The sequence below is a fragment of the Varroa destructor genome, unplaced genomic scaffold (genome assembly GCF_002443255.2).
Source record: "Varroa destructor unplaced genomic scaffold, Vdes_3.0 BEIS01000003.1, whole genome shotgun sequence".
NCBI lineage: Eukaryota > Metazoa > Arthropoda > Arachnida > Mesostigmata > Varroidae > Varroa > Varroa destructor.
The window spans coordinates 5,721,942-5,749,385 of record NW_019211456.1 but is presented as its reverse complement, the minus strand read 5'-3'; the positions used below and the strand labels follow the sequence as shown (position 1 = coordinate 5,749,385).

The 27,444-nt window shown below is 46.8% G+C and overlaps 1 protein-coding gene across 1 annotated transcript in view; it reads left to right on the top strand.

Annotated features, from left to right (window-relative positions):
- The window catches only part of osa (trithorax group protein osa), a 68,781-nt gene extending 42,113 nt beyond the window's left edge, over positions 1 to 26,668 (top strand). The window contains 7 exon segments of the mRNA XM_022800780.2: positions 15,571 to 15,691; positions 15,903 to 16,028; positions 16,231 to 17,096; positions 17,305 to 17,520; positions 17,522 to 18,950; positions 19,111 to 19,485; positions 19,700 to 26,668. Of these exon segments, the coding sequence (XP_022656515.1) occupies positions 15,571 to 15,691; positions 15,903 to 16,028; positions 16,231 to 17,096; positions 17,305 to 17,520; positions 17,522 to 18,950; positions 19,111 to 19,485; positions 19,700 to 22,809 (6,243 nt within the window). The 3' untranslated portion in view covers positions 22,810 to 26,668.
- The last annotated feature ends 776 nt before the right edge of the window (positions 26,669 to 27,444 follow it).

Below are 27,444 nucleotides of genomic sequence, written 5' to 3'. Positions count from 1 at the left end.
TAGAGCAGATGAGAGGGGAGAGACCACAAAGGAAAATGAAAGCACGGATGGCACCATCACTTTCCAAAAACCACCAGCATCAAGCGGCTTTTGCTTGTTGGACTTAGGTGCCGGCTAATGATGATGATGATGATGATGATGATGATGATTGTGGCGATCATGATGATGATGATGACGATTGTGATAACAAGAGGGTTTTGTTGCGCTGTGGTAACGGCCGGCGCCGTGTGTGCCAGGACGCCAGCGGTGGCGTTATCATTAACAGTCGTCGTGTTCTCGTGCTAAAGGGATTTTTCTCTAGATTCCCCACCCCATGTTCCGTCCGTTCTTTTTCTTTGCTTTTCCAGAGTCCTTCTCATTGCCGCTGTCAACGATCCCACTATCCACCAGCACCCCCGTCATGCCCACCTTTCAAACAAAATGTCTGTTGGGCGATCAGTCAGTAGGACGACAAAAGTTAATTGACCATTGCTTTTGCAAAGTGGCTAACGCGATTAAATGAAAGATGGCGAGATTGCTTGCTACCGTTGCAAGTAGAAAGGCACGCGGTCCTCTTGTAAGCCGAGTCGAGCTGAACCTCGCTAGCGGAGGGTGGTTGGGCATAGTCGTCGTTGCCGTCATCCACGACGTGTTTAAGCGTAGGGAGTGTGAGCAGGTAGAAATATGCTGTCGTTTGACGGCTGACAGGGAGCAGGGGCGATGGTGGGGTGTGAGGGGTGATCGCTTACCGGCATTCAATGGGGGACTGGCCGCTGGCGGTCGATCCAATCGAAGCACGCAACCCCTAACTAAAGTTCTCCACTGCTCTTCTGAAAGTTACGTCTCGTCCGATGGCCCCCGACCGACCAAGTCAGTAAACGAGCCAACAGCCGGCCACAGGTAATCGTTGTGGCGGTGACAGCACCACCGTTGGTGCTGATAGTAGCAGCTAGCGGCAGGACTAGTACTCATGGAAATGGTCAACGTAGTATGACGAGCGACTGCGAAGAGACCATAGGAATATGAAGAAAGGGCAAAAGGAAAGCAAGTAGTCGGAGATATGCGAGACAGAACAGTTTGAGAGCCAACTCAACCTTATTCTGCTCGGAAATTCTGGGGGCACTTCGACTATTAGAATACTAGAATGATATAGAAGGCATCCAGTGCGACAACGACACATGACAGACAAGAAAAGAGTGTCATTCAGAAGGGCAGCACGATAACGGAAAGAGGCAAAGGACGTGGCAATATAGAAGGAAGCACATGTCTAGCATGGTGAGGTATTAGCTCTCAACAGCTATTTAGTCTGTATGGATGGGATATCTTCAGGCTGCATATCTGAGCGGGTTACGGTTTGCGGCCTGAAAAGATTTCGGGGCGAATGAAAGTTTGCTGATTTTTTTATAGCTGAACTGTATCGAAAATTTTGTTAAATTGGTCAAATCGGAGCAATGAAAACCTGAGTTTGTATTCAAAATTCTAATTGGTAATGTCTTTTTGCTAAAAACTACGGTTTTAGATATATGAAAGAGGACACCGTTTTGTAACACGACATCCATATCAACTTCTTTCAATGACAATAGAAAAAAAAACAGAGTTTAGTTCCACGAGACTGGGTGTATATATTACATTGTTTAACTATAATTATTATACACCTATATAGGTAACATCGTCGAACTTGCATGGAAAGTGCTTACCTCATCGGGACCTTTAAAGGTTGAAATACGGAACTTCGACGTATCTATTGTAGCACAGCCATAGAAGCTGAAGGACGAACCGTTCTGTTCTTGGTACAGAGAGCGTTTCACAATTCTTGATGCGCCCTCGAGCAGTTTCTCCATAGCAAAGTGTTACGTGTTTGCCTCAATGACATGCAAAGAAATGCGTGGGTGATAGGGCAGGTGCTATTTGGCTTGGCGATTCTACCCCCTAGACGAGACCGGTGGGATGATAAAATCCGACGTAGGTACAATACGTACCGTGGTTACAGCAGAAACTATAATCTCTGTGCACTACTGTAGAGCGTCGACCTTGTGCTGTAGGGTACTGCGAGAGCAGTAACTGCTCATGAGTTGGTTATTAATCACACTGTCCCCACCTAGGAGGTTCAGTTTAAATGGAACCGCGTTTTACTTTCTTGCATCACGGAGTATTAGTATCAACTAAGCGTCATACACATCTCTCAGGCCCTGAGAAACGAGTAAACGTTATAAGAAAGTATTTCAAAGCTGCTGCCACCAGTTGTTTAATGAGCAACCAATAAAACGAATAGAATTGGTGTTTCTGTAGAAGACAACTTTAAAAGATCACTATATACCATGTAAAAGCATTTACGCGCCGGCATACACTTTAGGTTGATGCCCCCTTTAAATTGCACCTTATTATTACTGTTATCATATGATTTATTCGCTCCTATACGGTACACGCATACCATGGGTTCTGGTTTTTAAACTTTGGAATTACGATGGTTTGTCACACCACACGATGGTTTGACACAAATTGTCATTATATTAAATAAAATCACAAGCAGAATATATCCCTGTTTAGGTATAATGTGAACTTATCTACAGGCTAGCAGTGGCCCGTGCCTAGGTTGCAGGTCGATTGAAATAAGTACAATAATGTTTCGAGCTTCTTGGATAAAGTAGCCTGAAAGTAATCAGAGATGAACTCCGATAGTCTGAAATGCCTTCAGTCGGTGTATTCTTTATTGGCCGCGACTGATGTTTGTCAAGGGTTCTTCTCTTTTTAGCATATGCTAACCTCCTGTGCGTCAATGGCGTTAGGCCATGGTCAGCAGCGCCTATTATAGAAACGGGGCCTTTGTTCAAGGGCTCGCTATGAGATCAGACAATTGTTTTCCTTTCTATCGCTTATCGTCTACTTTTTTTTCGTTCTATACTTCGTCGACTTCAGTTATCCTATCCGTGCCTATTTCTCGGCTACTCTACCGTGCTACACCAGGGCAGGCGTAGGTGTCTGGTCGTAATGACGTAAACTGCGTGGCGCGTGGAGGGAGTCAACCGTTTGCGTCGTTGTCGCTGCTGCTGCTGCTGCTGGATTAGTCGTCGACAAGACAGGCCATTGTATGAAGACTTCGAGTTTTCAAGCGAATGAAAAAAGGGGCAGTACTCGTACCATTTGCTTCGAACTGCCGCGAAGAGTTAAGGCATTCCTGTGGCGTGGTGACGGGTTTGCGGGGGTAGCTTTTTTTGGGACCGTCGATGAAGGGAAAGGTTCGGAGGGGAGATGTCGGTTTAGGGCTAGTGCTTAAGGAGGCAAAGACGGGAGGAGTGGTTACGAAGTGTCGACTTCGTCTGATAGTAACGGCAGGTGCGGAAGCTGTGGGGACAGGTGGGCACAGCAGGCCCCAAAAAGAGGAGGGGAATAAGAAAAAGTCGCTGCCTTCCTTCATTGCTGTTGCGGTGGCTGTAATGTTCTATCCACGAAGCGAGAGTCGAGGGCCTTGCGCATGTCAAGAAGAGCTTGAGGTGACCTCCTGGGGGCTGCTGCGCTATGGAAGGTAATAGTGGGGAGGTGAGGAGAACGAATGGCGAAGGTGGCAAACGCGCGCCGCTTGCCACATGAAACAATCACCATACACAGAGACCATGATTTTGATTGGTGCTGCTGCAGCTGCAGCGATGGGTCGCGTGCTGACGTAGGTCGAACGTTGGGGCCAGTAAAACAGATGCGGAACTCAGATCGGCAAGCGACGGAAACGGGGGTAGGGAGAAATAGAGGGATGTCGTAAGAAAACCAGTAGATAACCGTGCTACTACTGCAACAGCGATGGTGCCACTAGCGAGGACGATGATTATATACGATTATTGCTGCTGCTACTGACGCGGCTGTCTGTTTCTAATCAGGAGAAGCCGTGGAAGGGAAAGCGAGTAGAATCAGAATAGATTGCTGAGGAGCGCACCGACATTGCGAATGAAGGAGAACAACGATTGAAAGACCGCAGCCTCAGACAAACAAACATGTTTAGTATGGTCTTCTGCGTGGCTTTATGGTGTCATCTGTATCACTGCACTGCCCTCCCCTCTGCCCGTTTCTCTCTCCCCCTATCTCTGTCACATAAACACGTACGCACAGACGCAAGTGGACGCAGAGACACTTCCTGATTCGAATTAAGGTAAACAAACTTAGGTGACTAATGTAAGCTTGGGGAATGCTAGTTGTTGGTGATTTCCTGGCTCTTGAAAAAAATAATAAAAAGCTCTTTGAGTTTGCAGGCTTTGCACTAAGCATCGTCCACCATATATGTGTCATGCACTTTTAAAACCTTTCATTGAAGGAAAACAAGAAACGCTTTTAGTGATTTAGCTGCAATGATTTCCTTTTAAGAAGGCAACGATGGACTACGTGAGTTCCCATCGCGAAAGCATGTCACCACCATAATAGTTCTATAATGTATTTAGCGATTATTGAATATGCACGGTTCGCTTAGGTGTGAACTTGCATATGGATTCAGGTGGGTACGACAATTGACAGACCGGTAAAAGTGTTGTAGAAGAGATGAAACGTGAAAACAATGACTCATACATGAAACAGCACGTAAGTGATCGCAAGTTTATGGAGGTAAAAATAGGATAAAAATCGTTCGATTGAAAATCGACAGCCGTAAAAGATGCTAACGCAACAGCAGTCCAATCTGAATGTCATTATATATCAAACATATTAGGTCAGTTACTTCATTTGGTAAAAATGGAAGGTTTGACCACATAGGTGATCATGAAGTGACGAGCACGATAATTCCAAACAATAAGAAATCTTGCTCGGCCCGCGCTGTCTAGATAAATTTACTCGATCCTCCCCTTTTGTTCTTTGGTTGTAAGCCGTATACATCTGTCTATGCACGAACAATACAAGTACTATATATTACATTGTAGAACGTGGTCTGCGACAATCAGTCAATGATGTGTATATATTAATAAACACTGAGACTTTTTCAAGTACTCGTTTCACATATGGGCAATATAGGCACAATAAAACATTCGCGCATTGACAAGATCTCTACGGTAGACACATATTTCCCACATCACTCTTCGAATAGCCAACTCTGTCACTGAATATATCGTTATCTTCTCTAAATTATGTATGTACTTCAGATTAAAGTTGATCTCAGAAAAGATACCAAACGACGTACGCCCTACAGTTTTAGTCTCAAAATATTCAAAATGCGAGCATGAAAGTACAATGACAACCGGAAATTTCTTGTTTAAGGATCGATTTACTTTCAATCATCGTAACCAAATCAATCGTATTGCATTCGTGTCCAAAAACTGTGACAGCATACGCTATAAAAATTACTATCTCTACTAAGCTATCGTAAGGAACGACAGAATTATAGTCAGCCGATAGTTGGATATATATGCAAGTACGATCTTGCTGCTATAGTTCTAAAAACACATACTTAATTGCTTAGTGAGGGGCGCGCAAATAGGGGCTCATTCTTGTCATTATTTGCTGCGCGATAAACAATCATATGAACATACTTGTATTTCCTACACTTCGAACCGCGCAAAACATCGTCATCAACAATCAGACCGATCAGCTCAATTCAGAGTCGGCCGATCTTCGAAACTTCATCCTTCACTGTCGGCAACAGACTGACGGCCAAAGCTGCATATGTTCAGGTGTAGACAAACTAGTTGGGTGCCAACACTTCACTGTCGCAGGCAAGCAGATAAATATAACAGCGGTAGCAGCTGTTAAAATAGCCCATTTCATGCAGCAGTGTAATTCTCAGTTCTGAACTGGTTCTCACTCGGCAGTAGAGGGCGAAAGACAGCGGCAGGGGGAGGAAACAAGGCTTTACTGTCTTGCCCCAACATCTCTGTAGTTACTGTTGTTGTAGGCATAACTACTTGTCTACGATGTCGAAGGCAAATTTTGCCACTCGTTCTATAGGGTATTTAATATATAACAAGATCAGTGGGATAGCGCTATTGATAACTACAAGTTATTGCTGATTACCTCGTAGTTCTTGATATTTCGATGCCAATACGAAGTTGCAATACGAAGTAGCAAGCGATTATTACAAGGTCGAACTGTGGATGATGACATGCCAAACAATAACAGCAGCACCAGCACAAGTTTTTGACCGCGACAGTTGGTTTGTCTAGCAAATATCATTAATTAACAAATCTCCCTCATAATACGAGTATCATCTATTATCTTGTATGCTAGTACGTATTATTTGTATTTTATATATCAGATCATTCAGTCGGAGCTCGATCCATGCTCAAACAGCGTAATTTTCTTAGCGTTATAACAGAGATATGAGGCAGCACTTTCACCGTCACGGTATTTTCCCTTAGAGAACGACGATTGGTTTATTCGGTCGTCAGTTCTGGGGAAAAGGAACAATATGTGCCGTTATTTGACGAAAGAAATTAAGAATGAGAAGCCAAACTCAGAAACCAGCGAAAGGAAAATCAGTAGATGACAGACTGACTGGCTTTAATAGAGTAATAGCCGTAACAACAGTGCCGTAATTTACTTTGCTTTTCGACGAAGACAACAACAACAGCAGCAACAATAAGTGGATAAATTGGGGGTAATTTCACCTCACTGGCCGAACATGTGGTAGGAGCGAGTGATGAAACCAGGATAAAAAAAAATTCAGAGTATTTATCAACCTGCGTCTACTTGACGTTTTCCGATCGTCTTGCGATACTGGTAAGGATGTGCTGCTGCTGTTGTTATTTATGCTTGTGGCCATCTTAAGGTTATATCTTCAGTTGAGTATTGCAAGAACAGCTTGCTGAATAAGGTTTTTTTTTCCGAAGGTCATATGTAAAGGCTTGAGAGACGAACAGTTTATAGACGAGTAGTTGTAGAAGGATTTGCCAGGAGAGCGGCATTGACATAATCCGTTAAGATGAGTTTTCGTCGACGCATCTAATTTGTGCAACAACAAATATATATCCATTAATGAAACAAAAGAAGAATCCGTTTCACTTTTTATGAAATGTTGGTAGGGCAGTTGATGATAATGAAAATGATTATACTTATGATGATGAAATGATTATACTCATTTGATGTATGATAATTATGGAAGTGGCTCAATTGTACGTATACTGTGCCGAACAGTGTCTATCGATGTTGTCGAATCGTCTCGGCCCCACGGCGTTGTTATTAAGTGCAGAAAGTCATTTTGATTATTGTGAGTATGACGTCATCGCCATCGCCAATCATCTGCGAAAGCCACAAAAGTCAGTCGGTGCTGTTGATGATGATAATGACGACGGTTCTAGTGAGGACGGCGATGATGACACCGGTGAAGGAAACGAAGAACGAGAAGAAGTAGTTTACTTTCTTCATCAGTTCCTACTGCTTTTCGTCATGAGTCACTGTTGTTGTTGTTGTTGCTGTTGCAGCTGGCGCCGCCACAGCGACGGCTATAGAGGCAACCACGAAAGCCTCAGTGAGAGTAGTGAAACGGTGGCGCAAGCGTCGTAGGAGCATAGTGTATGTACGAAAGGCGGAAGTGGTTTTCGCTGGCGTGATGAGAGACTGCACCGACCGCCGACCGCTTGCTCTTGCCGCTGTGGCGATTATGAGAATTAGGAGGAAGGACCACAAACACTTAGCATTTACGGCTGCGATCATCAGTACCGTCAGGGGCGTCATTATCATTTACTAACATATTATTAAAACTTTATTATAGCTGACTGAGCGTGGCGCGGGCGGATCATGCAGCCGTTAGCAGCGGAGTTCGGCCACTGACGATTAAAAATGGTCAAGAAGAGCTTTTTTTTGACCCGTTTAGTTCAGCAGCAACCGTAGTAGTAGTAGTAGTAGTAGTAGTAGTAGTAGGCGGCGCGCAAAAAGAATTGTATGGCGATCTGCTCTCTGTATTGCTAATTGGAAATATTCAATAGACTGTAGGTAAATTGACGAGATCGTGTGGTTTATGCATCCATCGACGTACGAAAACAGTTCCTCATAACGAACGACTGTATAGTCTACGAATGATGTTTATACATTCGTACAACTAAACACATACACACACCCACATAAACACCGATTGTTGCAATTGCAACAAATTGTTTTACGATTGCGATTGTGTGCAATGATTTATATGTCTGTTATTGCAGCTCGGCACAGGCATTTATTGTATCTATGAAATCAACGTGGGATGTATGTAATTAATCAGTCGGGACGTCTGTTATTTCTTGCTGTTACGCTTGTTAAACTCTTACTCCGCCTGTAACTGTTTTTACGGCTGCCATTACGTTGTCTTTTCGCATTGCCCTAATCTCACTTACGCTCACAATCGGTCAAGATGAATGTTGTGGCTCGTTCCTTCACAATTTCAAAGTCATCAGATGCCCTCTGCCTGCTGCTGCGTGTAGCATGTCGTGCTACGTTCTGCTCATATAATTTCTATTTCCGTTCGCTTCTATAGCTACTAACGACTGCTGCTATAGTTACGGTTAGTGTTTAGTTAGCTACTGTCGATGCTGGTGCAGCAGTCAGGGTCTGATGGTCGTCCATGATGGTGGTCAACTACGAACTAAAAAATCAACTGGTCGAAGAGGCAAGAGAAGTGTCATCGTAAAAATGAGCTATTAATAATCTGTGATTGAAATTATTTCACCGCCCACTTCCTTTTGCCTTGACGCCTCGTTATAAGGATGATGACAGGTTCGGCGTTTGCATAGTCAATAAACCCGTATATATATGTATACAAGTAAAGTATGTTGAAGGTTGCGCGAGTCTAAAACGTCGTACTGCGATAGTTTCCGTAGACTTTTTTGAACAGTATTTTCGACTGAGCAATCTCATTGTAATGCGCGCTTTTGACTGCTCACTCGCAAACTGCGGCGCTAAGACTAGCAGCTATTTAAATAAAGGCCCTCATAGTATAGAATAAGATTATAGTATCACAGTAGGGAGCGTATGAGACGAATGTTTCACGTCTATCTGTCTAAGCAAGCATAAAATACGTCAGCAAAGCTAGCTAATACTAGAAGACGATTATTGGATGGAACGTCCGGATGCTAACGCACCTAAAACTCGAAACATCAGGTCAGGCGACCGTTATAAGTATCAGTGCAAATAGGAACATAAAGGGGAAATAAAAAAAACACCGGTTGACCGGCCAATTAATTAGTCGAGCTGATGATAACTGATCCCATACCGATGCCAGATGCCATTAGCCATAGCTATAATAGTTAGTCACGATTATTATGACAATCGTCACCGCCACCACTATCGCCACTTCTGCTCAACATCAGCACCACAATCAAGATCGACGACGCCGTCGATGATGGTCATTGTTACTGCGCATCTCGTTTCACTCTCGTGTCGCTGCCGCTATTACTACCGCTGCTGTTGCTGTTCTCTTGCTCACCCCTGCCGAGGGGTCAATGAACCCTTTTATCATTCTTCTCAGCAACAGGTTCGTCGCTGTTGGCGTTGTTGATGTTGTCATCGTTCTGGTAGTCAGCCAGCCAGTCAGTGTCAGTCTGTCAGTCAGTCAGTCAGTCCTTACAACGACGCGGCGGCCGCTGCTGCTGTACTTGCTGTTGTTGTCGATGGCGACGGCATCGGCGGCGGCGGTCGTCGTCTGTGGTAGCGTTCAAGTTGCCGCCTGTTACGAAGCCAGGACGTTTGTTTGTGTGATCCTCTGTCTGATTGTCTCTCCGTCCGTCTCTATTCAGCTGTTGTCGGCGATGATGATGATGATAACAACAATGAAACTGTTGTTGGTTTATGATCACGGAGCTAAAATGTCCATCGGTGTTCCTGCTAATTTTACGTTTGCCGTTGGCAACAACAACAACGACACTATTCGTGCTCATGCTGCCACTGTTGCTTTACGACGATGACTATGGTAACATGGCGTGGTGTCATATCTTCAATACGAGCACCGGTCAGTCAGAGCTGCGCCCGGCCGTGCGCGCGCGCGTGTTCCATACAAGCAGGTCTTTCGTTGCTGTCATCATTGCCTACTTCTTCAGGTTTGTCCCATACCGACCGATGTAAACAATTCGTGAAGATCGATGAAGCAGGTGAATGCTGTGCGACCCGCGATCGTTGTCTTCGGTCCAGAGCAGGAGGCAGATAATAATACCGGTCCGCTCCACCTCTGTAGCCATTCGTTAGTGGATCATGTCGCTATTAGCGCTTCTGCTGTCGATGATAATGATGATCCAGGTGATGAAAATAATAGACTTGTGGCTCCCTCTGCTGCTGCTTTCGCGGAGATCATGGGAGCGACACAGGCGCCGGCGTTATTGTCATCGAACCGGTGAGCGCGCTTGGTGCTGTTTGACTGTTGATGACAACGCTGGCTTGTAATAGTAACCTTGAACCCCGCCGTTAAGAGCCCTTTTGTCGGTGTCTGTCAGACTCATGCCCTTGCCGGTGTCGACAAGCTGATACCAGCAGCAATGGGACCGGGTTGAAACGGGTTGATGATTATCAATAACGACTGCGCCGCAACAACGGTACGATTATAGCAATACAGTGAGTGGTAGCGCGGCTGGCCGTCGAGTGTTGTTGCGATGACCCGTCTTCGTTTTCCTTGTCTTTTGTTTATGTCACAGTTTCGCGGACTAAGTATCTGCTCGTTATCAATCTTCCTGGCGGGTAAAACAGCTGATCTGTGGTCCGACTTCCTCTCTTATAGAGGTGACAACGCTACGTCGCCGTGAATACGATGACATCCTACATAAAAAAAAATGAAAGGGATACTGTTTGTAATATCATTCCAAAGGCGACCAATGCAATTTACCTTTAGTATTAGAACTAGTATGTCAGTGAGCGTATTGCAGTAACAATTTTGACAATACAATTCGATCTTTATAAATAATAGTGAATAATGGATAATAATAATCATGGTTAGTTCCCTGGAGCCATCCGACGATTTCCACAGTGATGCGTTTGCAAACTGACAATAGAGACCCTATTCCTATATCCGCTGCCTGATTTGTAGCAATACAAACTGATGATCATACCCCCGGTACGTTTCGAACAGAACTAATTAATTTCCAGCTCTTCCAAGAAACCTGTCTATTTGTCCTGATATCTTCTCCAATGTAATTTACGACTGCAACAATAATAACAACACCAATGAAAATAATGTTCAGTTTTGCGTTTGCAGCCACACCGTAGTGAGTCAAGCTGCCTGATGAACGGCTCTACTTTAGGCAATTATTATTATTTTTACGTATTCATTGCAAGCAACATTGACCAGAGCTGATGAACCTCATGAACTCAAATCATGAATTGGCCAGTTCTCCGAAATCTGTTTCTCTCTCTTCCTTTCAGCGTCGTCCCCATTTGCGTTGCTTCGTAAATGCAACGCGATTAAAATGCCAGCTGAATCGGCTCAAGCGGGTTAGGCATCGCGCAACGCGCACACCCTCTTGGGGCGCCTCTGTCTTACCGCCAAACCCGTCGTAATCTGCTTTGTTTTGCGCTGTAGTCCGCCTTTTGCCCCTTCTTACCTAATCCATCGTCATCAAAGTTATTTTAGAGTGAGTCGAGAAACAACGAGTTCAACAATTGTTTTGGTCTCGTTAGCCTGAATATGTTAGATTCCTGTCGTTCGTTCCGTAACAATATTTTCATCACAAATATAATGTACCTTCTACGTGTGTATCAGAGAAAAGATATGCCGTTTCTCGCTTACTGTCAACATTTATTTGCTTTTAGTTCCATCTAGCCGATATATGCTCTTTCGTGTGCGTACCTAATTTATGCAACACATCTTCTGCCCGTAGCCTACTCCGTGAACCAACGACGATGTATGTATACACGACGAATGATTCGGTTGAAATTGCAATGTATCAGAGCTAAACGTAAGAAGGCTTCGAGTACAGCCGCCAGGCTGGCCTGTTGTCTTATTGTGTAGCTTAGGGCGAACAGAAGGAACATCACTCGTTAGTGCAGGCGATATTAAGAGGCTTTATCGTAATAATTGATCTATTAGTCTTGTCGCCTGGAGCCCCCACAGCAGTAGCTTCTTTGGGTGACCATAGAGTTTCGTCTCTGGTTCTTTTTTGCATATCCATGAAGCTCCTATGGGATGGCTGGTAGCTTGGTTTGTTCAAACCGAAGAACACTTACTCGTTCTGTTGGCGTTCGGCAAAGTATCGTCACCCCCTTTGCGTTCCTCAACTGATCCCAACCGCGGGTCGTCGACTACTGCTTCATTTGGTCCTGCCGCATCTGTTGCGTGTCCTCCCCCGTCCCCTGTTCCCCCAAACCAACTAACCCACCCATAGTCATTATGGTGTTGACCCATCATTCGTCTCTGTGGTTGCTGGATGTGCTGCGCCAGCTGCAATGTCTCAGCTTGATTCCAATGTCCGACAACCAATCGAGCAAGCAACTGATCTCATGTCGCTTATTTTGCTGTTTAACACCGATCGTTTGCTGCGGAGCGCACCGCAAGCGTTCGAACGAGAGAGCATAGCAGCAACAGCGATGACTGCTGCTGGCGCTATGACGCTGCTGATGACGGCGCCGTATCGCCGCCACGGTTTGTTCTATCGTCCCATTCCGTCGTTGCCGCCGCGACCATTCACTGTTCGCCTGTAAGTCCGTTCTGTGTCTGTCTCCGTCTACTCTCATGCTGGCGCATCGGCTCTAGAAGGAGAACTGCCAACTGCTGCAACAACTACTACCACGTTTGCGTTCTGTACGACTGCTTGTTGGTGTCGGCGCTGTAGCTCGCTGGTTTTCCGTTCCCGCATCGTTGGTTGTCATATCTCTCTTTCGCTCTCTGTATGCGCGTCCGTGTCGGTGGATAACAGTGACAGTGCGCGGTCGCTTTGGCTGTCTCTTCCCACTTAGTTCGGTTTGGTCCGGTCCGCAAACAACGATTGAGTAGTTGTAGCAACAGTAGTCCGTAGTCTGTCTGCTCTGTTGGCCTGTCCGCCTCGCAGGGCCAAGAGAGTCGTGCTAGAATTGAACGAGCGCAGTGGAGCCGAGCTTGCTGGGCCTTCGCTCGCCGCGCCTGCTCATCAAGATGCCATTGATGCGCTCGAACGCAAATATAAAACTTCGCGACTACCATTGCTACGTTGCTGCCACCGTTGCTAGCAGCGCCATTGCCCGTAGCGGCGGCGGCGACACTCGGTGATGCTGTTGTTGCCGTTGCCGTAGTTGGCTTCTGCAGGGGCTGCCACTAGTTTTTCTCGGAGCTGATGTTGTTGTTCTTTCGTCTTGTATTTGATCTGGCTTTTCTGGCTGACGTTACTTCGGCTACGCTGGCTATCACCAGTGTCATCTTCTGCTGCTGTCATTGCTTCTTTCATCTTGTCGTGGCAGAAGTGACGTCGATCGACTGCAGTGCCCGGCTCCGGACTAGCCAACCATCGGAGTAGTTTTCTTTCTGTTGAGTCTACTCGACACCGGACTCTACTGTCGCTGACATCGTATGATGTGCCGGCGGATGATGGTAACGATTCGACAGGATTCCAAAAGACGAGTTAGAAGAAAAAGAAGATGCTATTGGTCTCCGCTTTCTCTGCAACTAGCCACAGCGTTCGTGGCGCGACGAACTTCAGTCCTGGCAATGTCGATGGCAGTGGCGGACGGGGTTGAGCAACGTGAATCGCCCGTCCGCTGTTTCGCGCGCCCGCGCGAACCCATTTTGCAGCGGGCAAATCTGCGAACGAATGGGTATACGACGGACGACAGGCGAAAGAATGAAGGAATAAAGCCCACAACAACCGCAATAACGACGGCTTCGCTGGTGACTAAAAGGAAACAGACGAAGACTTCGCGACGCAAGCACCGGCCTGTTCCGCCGGTGCGCTGTGGCAGTCCACAGAAACGGCGGACTGATTCTTCGGTTCTGTTTTTTTTTGCTTCTGCTGCTGCTGCTGCTGCTCGTTTCGGCTGGATGAAGAGGCTTTTCTCTCTAAAGGCGAACAACGCGAGTCGATCTGCTTGTCGACTTCATCCGTCATTGACTCGTCTATATGTCGCCGTTTTCGGTGTGTATCCGTTTGCGTTCTAGCTAGCTTAGAGCACTACGTTGGCGAGCTGCTGCTGCTGTTGTCTGCTGACGTGCAGCCCTTACCGAAGGCGCTTGTTGAGTATGAACTGACTTCGCCCGCTCTATTGGGCGGTAGATAGACAACAGTTCCTTGTCGTTAGTTGTTTGCCTGACTGTTGCTGTGCGCCGTGCTGTAGTACTCACAGCCGCTATCATCTTCGTCAGGGAGGTTCGCCAGCAGGCGCCGGCGCCGCTGCCGCCGCTGTTGCTTGGCCGACAAAGAGTGTACTTGAGAGAAGGTCTACGTTGCTGACCGAGTGTGTGCATGTATGCATGTTTGAATCTTTCCGTCATATAGGAAGAAAAGCCAAGAACAGCCCGATGACTACTAGATGGGCACAAACAGCAGCAGAAGTGGTTCGTTGTTTTTGCTTGGTGATTCACCGTATTCGCTTTTCTAGCTGTTACGAGACATGTTCTAGCTGAGGAGATGAGGTTCGTATGTATTATGTTTATCAGTGTCAGCGCGTTTACGCGCAGGGCTCTTTCTTTGGATACTTCACTCGATCTATTGCTTCTGCGGCTCTTGCTGCTGCTATTGATGTGTTTGCTTACAGAAAAAAGCGCGCGCTACGTCAGTACGAAACTAGTGTTAGTGTCTGCTTGCGAACTTCCCCTCGTTCGTATACGCAATAAGAGGGGACGATTGAGACACGAGATGGCTGTTGGTCTCGACTTCGGAGATTTGCGGATCTGACGGTTCCTTCCAAATCTGTCTCTATTCTGGCGCTGATTCAGCTGATGCTGCTTCGTCTTCACATGTGGCTCATGTTGCGGCTCTTACTACAGCAATTGCGCTATATGGATGGAGATGGCTCTAAACGGACGAAGCTGAAGTTGGGGTGACCAAAAAATAGTGGCAAGGATGATAATAGGAAAGATAAAACTATTGTGAAGATAAAGAAGATGGGAAGGGGGGGGGGGGGGTAAGAAGGCCAGAGATAAATAAACGATAGAGAGAAAATCAGAAAGCAGAGATGGATGACAAGATAATGGAGGTGATGCGCTTAACGGACATGTAGTAATGGGACGGGCACCAGACGAATATGAAGTCGCACAAGTGGGGTACAGACGAGGGGTAACCACATGGCATTGGACCCGATTTGGTGGTTACATTTTATTTGATATGGTTGTGCGGTGACTATGTATAAAAACGTCATTACATTCAATCGAGCAGGCTGGTCTCTCCTTGGTGATCTGAAACCAGTCATATAGATATATTATCTATGCACACTTTATTCACAAATACCTTGTACTTTAGTTAGAGCTGTAGAGGGGCACGTATTCTGTCTGCTTGTTATAACAATTATGGAATTTACCAATATCAGTCTTTTCACTAGCGTTAATCTAGCTTCGATAAAACATCTTTCCTCAAGGCATCTTTCAACAGGATATAGAGGATATGCAAGCTATTTCACTCTGTCGATGGCTCAAATATATTTTAAATGTAAATGTCCATAACGTGAAAGTATGTTTCGGCTTTATTCAAGTTAGCATAGGTCATAATAGCATAGTTTAAAAAAAAATGTACGAACATAACGCTTTTGAATTTTCGATCTTAGGATGGTCGCGTTGACGAAACTGGAAGTGGCGGTCCAAATGAAGGCATACCTCAGAGAAGCGCAGCTTCTCCTGCGTCCAATCCTCCTCGGTCCAGATCGATGTCTCCATCAGGCTATCCTCGTGAGTACCGTCGAACTATATTTGAAACGAGCCAATTTATAGGTTCCTGGTTTGGTACGTTTCTTTGCACGGATACAGGGCTGATTTATGCAGATATTTTGTAAATTCGTAAAAACGCATCCGTAGCGTTAATATAACAAACTCCATCGAAAACTTGTGAATAATGCAGGTGTTGTCATATAAACGATTGAATGCATATTCATTTTTACAGCAAATCATGGAGGCCCCCTACCCGATGGATATCCAGGAGGGCCAAACAAAATGTCACCAGGACCACAAGGTCTTCCGCCCGGACCTCCGGGACAACCGTACCCACCTATGGGATACGCCCCTCAAGGTAGCAGCATTGTTTATCCAATAGGTTAAATCCTGCAATTTTCACCGTGCTATGTTTAAGATCGTGTTAGTCTGTATAGTACTGTAGCTATAGAATTACAGTTGGCATTGTATAGTTGCATCTGCATGCGATGCCGTGTACATTCTATCCCTTAATATATGGTATGAGTCGCATAATTGTGTTTTTTTTTTCGACGTTTTAGGTTATGGTCCAAGGCCAGGATACGGCCCGCCAGGAGCTCCAGGTTATGCACAGTATCCACGATTTCCACAGCAAGCCGGCTATCCGCCTGGTCCGCCTGGTCCCCCTGGGCCACCAGGACAAATGGCACAAATGGCTCAGATGAGCTATCACCAAGCAACGCCACCCAGTCATCCCGGTCATCATCCAGGACATCCTGGACATCCCGGTCCTGGTGGGATGATGCCACCTCCAAGTCAGTATGGTTACCCTCCGCCACGAGGAGGGCCACCGCCCCCCAATGCAACGGCTGGCGGACCGGGGGGACCTCCGCAAAGCTCTCCTAGTTCACCTCGACATCCCGGTGGTCATCCGGCTTACCTGCGCCAGCATTTACAACAAAAGATTTATGGATACTCGACTGGTGGTCCAATGGTCGGACCGCCGTTGACGATGGCAGAGGCTGGACATCCAGGTGGTCCACCTCGAGGATCTCCCTCACCCGCGCCCGATAGGTCGATGTCTCCACAGCGGGTCAATGGGCCCCCAGGTCCTCCACCGGGTGTTGTTCTTGACGGGAAGCCAGCGAGTTCTCAACCACCGTCAGCATTCGACGAGGGCAGTCAAGCCTCGAACGCGTCAGCATCATCGTCAACGGCAGATGACTCAGGCTCAAATCAGATGCCTCCATCAGCCAACAACAGCAGTAACCAGGGTGGACCGGGAAGCCGTTTGCACCCTGGAGGGCCTACACCTTCACCTCGGTCGATGTCGTCTTTTCCTGAAGAGTACGATGGAGGGGCTAACTCGAGATCCCCTGCACCTTCTCCATTGCCACCAAATCAACAGCCAGGTCAATGGCCTCCGCAGCATCCACAAGGATTTCCGGTAAGCATTTACCATTAGAAATTCTATATGCGTATCTATGAGCGAAATGCACCCCAGTCGTCGATGTACCAATAAAAAGTTAATTGTGCAGTGAATTCCATTTGGCTTATTCATACTATTTTTATTATGAATTATTTATGGCAATATATCAATGTTTCATGTACAATATTGATTGTATTAAACGTACATTATTGTCGTTTTTGTACAGCCTGCCCAATCTGGATTCCACGCCCAGAGTCCTGCGCCGCCCCCCAGCGCAGGAGCCAGTGCTGGAACACCAACAGGTGCAGCAGGAACAGCCGCAGCGGCAGTTGCAGCAGCTGCGGCAGGAGCAGCAACTAGCAGTGGAGCAACTGCAAGCGGCGCCGGCGGAACAGGAGGAGGTGGTGGAAACACAGGAGGAGGAGGAGGAGGAGGAGGAGGAGGGAGGAGGAGGAGGAGGCGGCGGCGGCGGAAGTAGTAAAGGAAACAATTCAATTCAGAAGCAGTATGAACTGGGTAGTGAGCCCGAACGCAAGGAATTTGTGGATCGACTGCTGCGGTTCAATGAAGAGAAGGGTACGGCGATCACGACCAATCCGACGATCTCGAAGCAGCCTCTCGATTTGTATCGGCTGTATGCGCTGGTGCGCGACCGCGGAGGTTTCATGGAGGTGACGAAGCAGAAAGCGTGGAAGGATATCGCGGGGCTGCTGAACGTTGGGGCATCTAGTAGTGCGGCGTACACCCTACGCAAACAGTACACGAAGCACGTCCTACCGTACGAGTGCAGGTTCGACCGGGGTAATATCGACCCTCAGCCGATCATTAATTCGCTCGAGAGTCCTGCAGCTCGCAAGAAAAAGAACGCCAATGCTGCTGTTTCGTCGCCGCAAGAACCAAATGCCAACTCGAACCCAGCGCCCCCTAGCATACCGTCCGGACCTCCTGGCCCTCCAGGCCCGCCGGGTCAGTACCACCCGGACTACCCTGCTGGGCCGGGAGGCCCTCCGCCACCTGGACACCCCCCGGTACATCCCGGAGGTCATCCCGGCCCATATCCGGGCCAGGGCTACACCGATGGAAGACCGCCCGCTGGATATCCTGCCCATCCGGGTCCCCACCCCGGCCATCCGGGTCATCCTGGAGCAATGGCGGGGCCCTACCCACCACCACAAGGCCCCCACCCAGGAGCCATGGGTGACCCCTCGCAGTACCCGCCGGGCTACCCCGGACAACATCCCGCACATCCGGGTCATCCCGGGCACCCCGGCTACCCACCACGAGGACCACCCCAGAGCAGCTATCCACATGCGCAGTCTCCACACGGCAACGGTCCTGTCCCACCATCGGATTATCCTGGCGGGCCGCCTCAAGGACCTCCACAGCAGGCAGGTCCTCCATATGGTCCGCCCGGAGCAGTAGGCGTGCCGCCAACGCACCACCAGTCGCCCCAACAGACTCCGCCCCCCGCGGCGTCCAGTCCGTTCCCGGACAAACCGCCCACGCCGCAGAGTCACCCCCAACCTCCGCAAAGTCCGGCGGCAATGATGCAGCAGCAGCAACAGCAGGCAGGCCAGAGTCGCTCGCAATCACCTGCTGTCTGCTCGCCACGTCCGGCTGGGGCTCAATCGCCACATACGAAACAGCAGCAGCAGCAGCAGCAACAGCAGCAGCAGCAGCAGCAACAACAACAGCAGCAGCAGCAGCAACAGCAGCAGCAACAACAGCAGCAGCAGCAGCAGCAAGAGGGCCCGACACCGCTTCAGGTTCCACCGTCCACGGCAAATGTCGTGCCGACTGGGCCCCCACCACCTAACGTTGCTCCACAAGGACAGCAGCCACCTCCCGTTCCGGCACCTCAGCATTACCCTGGTAAGTATAGATCCCATTTTGTTAATTAAAAAATATAATGATACAAAATATCGTTCATAGCGTTTCTGCCAGGAAGAATTTGGTATCCTGTATGTTCACAAAACTTGCGTATAACCATTGCCGGACTAAGCATACAATGTTGGTATATCACTGTTTATAGGATACCCTCCGCACGCCATTCCTGGTGGCCCGCGGCCTCAATTACAGAGTCCTGGCGGGCCCGCCGGGCCTCAAGTAGTACCGTATCCTCCTGGCATAGCGGCCATACCGCCAAGTGCCAGCCAGACGCCCCCAGATGGCCCACCGCCGAATCGTGTGACGCCGTTTGAGCCTGGGCAACAAAAGCCTCCATTTCCAGGACAGGGTCAGCCTGGCCACAATGGAATGCGAGTTTATCCGCCCCCAGGGCCAACGACGCCTACCGGTCCGTCCAACGTACAAACTCCCCCACGACCAGACTTCTACGCTAAACGACATCCTGACATTATGAAAGAACAAGGAGCATCTCATTATAATGGACCACCACAAAGCTATGGTAATACTTTGGCCCTATTTACGCAATGTCGAGAATTATGGAAAATCTCAAGTTAGTTTATAGTAGACTCCCTTTATGTAAACGTATGTACCATATAGAAAAATTATTAATTAAAAATTGTAAGAAATAATAATTACGTTAACATCCGACTTACCTTAACCCAAGCATTTCCACTAAAATCGATAATATATATTAACGGCGCCTTTATTTACAGAGCGCGGTCAGCCTCCCATGCCGGGATACCCTCCAACATCTCGGAACTCGTCAGGTCCTGCGAGTTGTCCTACTGTATCTGTGCCTGCGCCCTGGGGACCTCGACCACCATTTGCCCCGAGCTCTGGGCCCGGTACAGAGCAGCGTTGGCCAGGCCCACTACAGAATAATGCGGACTGGTTGAATACAACATCTTCACCAAACAAAATGGGTCCTATCAGTTCTCCTTTTATGGCCGGCGCTCAAATAGGTAGAGTAGGTCCACCTCAGCCGTACATGCAGCACAAAATGCCTCCACCTCCAGGGCAAATGGCGCCAGCAGCAATCGTTGCCCGAAAAGAACCACTGTTCCCGCCCGATAGCGTCGAAGCAATTCAGCCGTTAAACAATAAGCGTCGTCGCTTATTTCCAAAGGATGTAGCACCAGTGGACCCATGGCGTCTAATGATGAGTCTGAAGTCGGGACTCTTGGCCGAAAGCACATGGGCTTTAGATGTGATCCAGATTCTTATGTATGATGATAACAGCGTGCTCTACTTCGGCCTTCAGCATCTTCCAGGCTTCCTTGAAACACTTCTTGAGCACTACCGCAAGTGCCTCTCGGAGATGTTCGCCATTGCTGATGATCTGGAACTTGGCTTTGACTTTTCCAAAGAACCAGAAGAGTCGAACAAAGATAGCAGCAAACGGGAAAGGCCATGGTTTCTTCTTGAAAAGGATGTGGCGCCTAAAGACAGAGACCAAGAGTTGAAGAAGTTGAACTTCACCAAAGACGCGCCAATGCTTGACCTATCGTTCGCCAAAAAGAATTCAATGACGCAAGACGGTAAACTTGTAAAGATCAGAGAACGGATGACTCCGTCTACTTTGTTGAAGTTTCTGGAACATGGCGGAGATAATGAGACACCCGAATCGTGGGAAGACTTTAACGGAGGTTATGATCACTGGCAGAACGGTTGTGGGGAGATTACGTCACACATTGTAACGCATTTTGAAAGCGAGCGTCAGAATGTAAGGTTCTGTCGATTGCTCAAGAGCGAAAAGGAAGACGAAGACTTTGAGTGGGCGTATACACTTCACAGCGAGCAGCGTCAATTAACGTTGGGATTTGATAGGGAAAGCAAAGACAACAGCCCTGCTGCAGTAAAGAAAGAAATCGAGAGAGAGATTGATGAAGTTCTATTAAATGGGGAACTCAGTGACGAAGTTTGTGAAGCACGCAAACGTAAACGTGATCAAGATATGGACGATGAGGCCTATACTCGCGATGAACCGTCTCTTTGTACACTGACAGAACAGCAAGAGTCGTTGGCAAGGCGTACGATCATTCTGTCAACGATTTTAAGAAACCTGTCGTTTGTGCCTGGCAATGAACAAGAACTCGCGCGTCATCCTGGCACAATGGTCATTTTGGGTCGAATGCTACTCTTAAATCATAAGCACAATGCGCGCAAACCTCGGTCTGGTCATTCAAAAGAAGACTCGCTTCGAGAAGGAGCCGAAACAACGGCAAATAAAGCTGATTCCGAGAGCTGTTTTGACGATGTGAAGGAGCAAACAGCGAATACCAGTTCCACTTCAAACGGGACCAACAACGACGGCATGGAGCAGTGCTGCTCGCTCACAGCCGAAGACGAGTGGTGGTGGGAGCATTTAGCTGTATTGCGTGAGAACACGATGGTCACTCTGGCCAACATCTCGACGCACCTGGACCTTAGCATCTATGCCGAGGAGATCTCACTACCTATTACTGACGGCTTACTGCATTGGGCTGTATGTGAGTCGGCTGTCGCGCAAGATCCATTACCGGGTTGCTCGGCCGCTTCGGCGACGTCCCTTCAGCGACTGGCCGTAGAAGCGCTTTGCAAGCTATCAGTGCAGGAATCTAACGTTGATTTATTACTAGCTACACCACCTTGGCCAAGATTGGCTCGTCTGCTTGGTCAATTGTCGCGTTGGTTAGCCCGCGGCGAAGAGCAAGTTTTGCGCGAGTTCTCGGTCGTGCTACTGTCGAATTTGGCGCCCGCCGAAAGCTACGTCGCTCGAGCCATCGCCATCTCAGGCGGGACCGGTGGCGTTACGATTTCGCACCTGTTAGCCTTCGTCGAACAGGCTGAGCAATCGGCACTCAATATCGCGAACCAACAGGGCATCACTGCGTTACGGGACAATCCTGAGTTGATGGGGACTACCCTCGACATGGTGAGGCGTGCGTCAACAACACTCAAAGTGTTAGCATGTGTCCCTGATAATCGGGCGCTGTTTGTGCAACAACAACAGCGCTTGCTGACACTTGTGATGTCGCAAATTCTCGACCAGAGCGTGGCCGGCAATATTGCCGATGTGCTTTACCAGGTGGCCCAGTGCAAGACCCCACCACCTCCTGCCTTCGAGCCGAGACACAAGAGCCCAAACCCAGAGAACAGAAAGGAGGACGCCACGGACGACGCCAAGGACGCAAAAGAAACAGAGGGCGACGTAGAGGCTGTTGAGAGTGAGAAAGAGACGAAAACAAATGGTGAGCAGAATGATGAGGCTAAACAAGCTAAGGACAAAGACAACGTCAAGGAGAACGGTCGCGCCGACTCTGCTGAAAGCGACTCCCGGCCCGATGAGTCGATGGACACTACGTCAGAAAACGGTGAAGTCGCAACGAGTCCAGATAGCGTGGCTCAACTCAAGGATGCATTGGCCACGTCGAACAACAACAGTACTTCTATCCAAAAAGGGCTCAAAGAGGAGACCAGTAGCAGCAACAGCAGCAGTTCGAACAATTTCAACTCGGGCGTGACGACACCAGTGACCACAACCACCACAGCGTCATCACCAGCAACATCAGCGTCTGCCGGGCTATCCGTACCAGCTTCAGCGTCATCAACAACACCATCGGCAACTACGACCAACAACTCAACATCATCAACTTCGTCATCATCATCGGCAGCAACGACGACTACGACTACGACGACGACGACGACGACAACGACGACGACGACGACGACGATGACGACGACGACGATGACGACGACGACGACGACGACGACGACAACGACAACAACAACAACAACCGGCAGTAAAGAACCCATTCAACCAGCAACTGCGGCCGTTGCTTAATTTATTCGTCTACATAATCTATAATAATTATTGCCTAGACATACAGTTAGATAAATTGTAATATCATAAATCTTGTTCTTTTACTAGCTCGTTGAGCATAGCTACAAATACAGTCTACATTGCGGCTATTTACTATTACTGCGACAACCGGAAATGATTTGAAATGTGATTAATGCGACGACGATGATGAGCGTCCATACTAAATGGGTTTGTATTAGAAGTTGTTCGATGTTTGTGTTAGGCGACGCGGCTGCTGCTGCTGCGCTTGCTGCTGCTAATAATGATGATTATAAACGACGAATCGTGATGATGGGTCTAGGCCGCATTCTGTCAGTAGCCAACTAGCCTTCCCCCTTCCTTTCCTCTTTCTCTGGGGCATGGCGGTAGTAGGTTGCGCGATGAGTTGGGGGCAATAGTAGTTTCGGATAAAAGTCGATCGAAGTCGAGACAGAAGAAGTGATGTCGCTGACGGAGGAGACGATGATGTGGATAATGGTGACTTCGTTGCAGACCACAAAAGCGCTACAGCGGAGAAGAGACGATTAAATGGTATTTACTACTGTGTATTATTAAATAACGAAGAAAAAGATGGCGGGCAGACGGAGGGCGATCTAGTCATCATGACGCACGGCGCGCGTGTATATGATGACCGTCCATTGCCCCCATTTTAAGTCACGTGACATATTTAGGTGACTCTGTACACATTCATACCGACGATAAAGCTGGCACAAATGCTGGGGTACTGCAATGGCAGAAAATTTAAAAATGAGAATGAAACATGATATGATATAATGATTATAACAATAACGGTAAAAAGAAAACGAAGATATATATATATATATATATATATATATACATACACACACACTCTGTGTTCCACGTGTTACTCAGGTTTGGCTGCTTGCTAGGTAATTACAGAACTGGTGTATGTATGTGGGTGTGTGTGGATTGCGAAGGGACAGATGGCCACTTGTGCGCGGATCGAAGTGGCCTGTTAGGTAGATAGACGGCGAAGATGAAAGATAGCCGGATAAAAGGGGCCCACATGGCGATAGCTTGTCATTGAACGGTCCGAAAGCATTGCATGCAGGAGTGGTAGTAGTTGATTTGGTTTGTGTATATGAGAACTAGTTTGGGTGCGCTTGTTTGTGCATGTGTGTGTAGAAAGGGACGAACTGTGCGTACGTTGACGTACTGAAAACTGCGATTAAGCTGGCGGCATCGGATGCAGGTCTTTAGTCTGTTGGATATATTCCATGTAGATTATTAGTGGGACGAACTACTAAATATATATATATATATATATATATATATAACTAACCGTGTCGGCAATGACACATACTATTATCATTGTAAGGATAATTATGTATGATGATAATATAATGCGTATTGCGAATTACGATAGCGAGACGCCGATGCTCTTTGTGACCTGTTCAGAGAGTGATCCAGATATAAACCGAAGTAAAGCGGTCGCTTTACTCTGTCATAGGAACGGTTAGGCTAGTAAGTTGGGCTAAGACCTGTTGATAACGCAGCCAGCAATGACCACGCCGAAGCCGGGGGGCCTCGGTGTATTTAGGTCAGTTCAATATTGTAGACAAAGCAGCGACTTCAGACTTCTTTCGCACCTTCTCAACTTCCACACACAGTCACATTTGCTGACATTCACTAAATATTAGAATTAAAATGAGGATGATAATGCTGATGTGTTTACCTATAACGACACTCGTTGACGGAGTATAATGGTTAAGGTATCTCTGTGAGCTTCTTAACGATAGCGGAGGGCTAATTTTGATGGGGTCTGCATGCGAGTTCGCTGCCCAGGTCTTAGGGGGGTCCGGGCGTTGAATTGTGCGGCAGGCGACCCAGTTTCTAATTATAGCTATAACGGTAGAGACAAAAACGTGTAGAAATTTGGAGACGAGATTGAACGAAACACAATAAGCATTAGACAGAAACAAAAGATCATGTACGGACAATGTCTATTATGAAAGATTCAGTAAACATACCCATTGTCTTAATATTATGAGAATATTGATAACAATTATAAAAACAAATTCTTATTATAGCTATTATTATATACATGTACTCAATGATGACGACACGTATAGAATATGATAATGATATAAATGATAATAATGATGGCGCGATAATAAGCTATTACAATGAGTCTTCTGGGAAAAGCTGTGTCTCATTACAATTATTAATAGCCTTTTCAATGTCGTGTGATCACAATGATAAAGAAGATTTGGTAGCGGTGAACCGAACGGAGATGCGTTTTTCGCTTACAGAAACCCCCTCTGCGCGGCTCGCAATTACTGGACTGAACAGTGGAGCCAGCGAGCAAGAGAACGGCAAGGAACCGAAACAGAGAGGGCGCCACTGTATCAGACAGCGACTGTGTCAGCAAGGCTTGAGAGAGCAGGTTAACGAACGATTCGAAGAAATTCCAGTACGTCTGGAACTAACATGTAACAAAGAAAGTTGATCATGAAAGACACGATTATACACGATAATAACAATAATTATTATACACACACACACACACACACACACACACACACACTAGGAAACGAGGTAGTTCGGAGATGGGATAAATTCGTGGGTATAATAAACACAGTGACACAGAGGAAGAAATACAGAGACAGTATGCTAATTATATATATATATATATATATATATATATATATATATATATATATATATATAACAATAACAGTAATGCGGATCGAAAGATGGACTATAGAAGATGAAGGTAATTTTCAGAGAAGATTGCTTAGTATATAAATAATGTGTATAGTATTTTACTTTTGCTATTAAACCTCTTCTGGCAGTAGGTAGCTGTGTAATGTCTCTGTAATGTGTGTGTCTGCGTCCGCGTAATGTTAAAAAATGAAACGAAAACGGAAAGGAAAACAGAAATAGGTCAAAATCAATACACATTAAATAACAACAGCAGCAGCAGCAGCGAAAACGAGAAAAAGTCGACGGTGTCCTGCGGCTTTATGGTTTGTGAATAGTACGATGATGGATCACAATGAATCGCGGATTGATGATTTGTGAACAGACGGGAGGGAACGGGTGGGGGGTGGACGGTGGGAAGAAACGTTTGTGGATATTAATCGATGAACGACGGTAACAAGACGACTGTTGTTGATCGAGCGTCGTGGATGGCACAAGGCTTAATTATTAGTTTAGATTGGTGGATTTTGATTATCAATCGATTCATTGACGGTTTATTAATCTACGAATCAGTTCCGGAGGCGAAAATGTGTCTGTGTATCTATTGTAATCGTGACATCGCTGAGGGTAACTGGCGCGAGTCGTCTGCCAGTAAAGGGTCACTGGGGGTAGATCGCGCGCTTAGGAGAGGATGAAGCGAATCTAGACTAAAAAAGAAAGGCAGTTGTCGGATACCACAGCCGGCAGAGGAAAGAGACAAAGAGATATTTAAATGAACTGATCATGATAATGTCGATGATGATGATAATAATAATAATGATGATAATAATAATTATAATAATAATATAGTGTATCAGACAACGCAGACGGGGAGGCAGGGGGGCGAGATAGATGAACGGAAGGATGCGGGTTGAAGGACGGAGCAGTGTAGCAAGTGAATGAGTGGCTGGAAATAGTGTATAAGGCCATTCGTGTAAGGTCAGAAGGCTCATAACACACTTGAACAACAACAACAACAACAACAACAACAACAGCAACAACAACAACAACAACAAAAACTTGACGAAGCTAAACATAATGAAAAAATATGACTAAACAAACAACAAAATCGCTGTATATGGTGCAAAGTAAATGTGTACAGTAACTACAGACCGAGGAATAAATTGATAATACGTAATGAAGTTTTGTTTTAATTTGTACGCTAACATTTTGTATAGGTCTTAGTAAGTTGTTATTAGCATTCATTGGTTTCAGCTTTGCAGATCCGTCTGCAGTAAGACGTCCCAATTGTTGGTCTATTATTTTTGTATAAAACCTAGCAAAACCCATATATTAATAGTCGTTACGCTACCAAATACTACAGGCTGAACGGCAGAGGACACAGCTACTCCCACACTTTTGTTTGCGCTGCCTTTACAACAACAAACTGAGAAATGATTCTCTTCTGAGTAAAAAGCCGCTATCTGAATGGCCGTGAGAAGTGTCGGTGGCATGTACTTATGCAGGACGTGGATAGTTCGAGCGGCGATTCTCGGTTACCACGCCCAAGACAGCACGAAACAAGCAGCAATGACCAGAAACGAGTCGGCCTGAAAGATTATTTGAAGGCAAGCACGGGATAGACAATGCCTCAAGGCCCGCTCGATACCTTCAAGGAGGAGGATACCTCAGCTGGAGACCAGGATCTTTTTTCATTAAGCGTAAATATGTCATATAGTGAATTGTAACTGAGATCATTATGCAGTTTGCTGAAATGTAAGAATATAGACGTGAAGTTATCCATAGGCACGGAATTTACGGATTGTAATTGGCGATCTTCAGAGTAGGGTCATTTTAAACGTTTGATGCGATGATACAAATCAACTTCGACTTAGAACAAAGTACGATTAGTGTGAAAGAGTGAACAACTTCTGCATGGTTGAACTTGCACTTTCGAAATCTTTTGGAAATAAC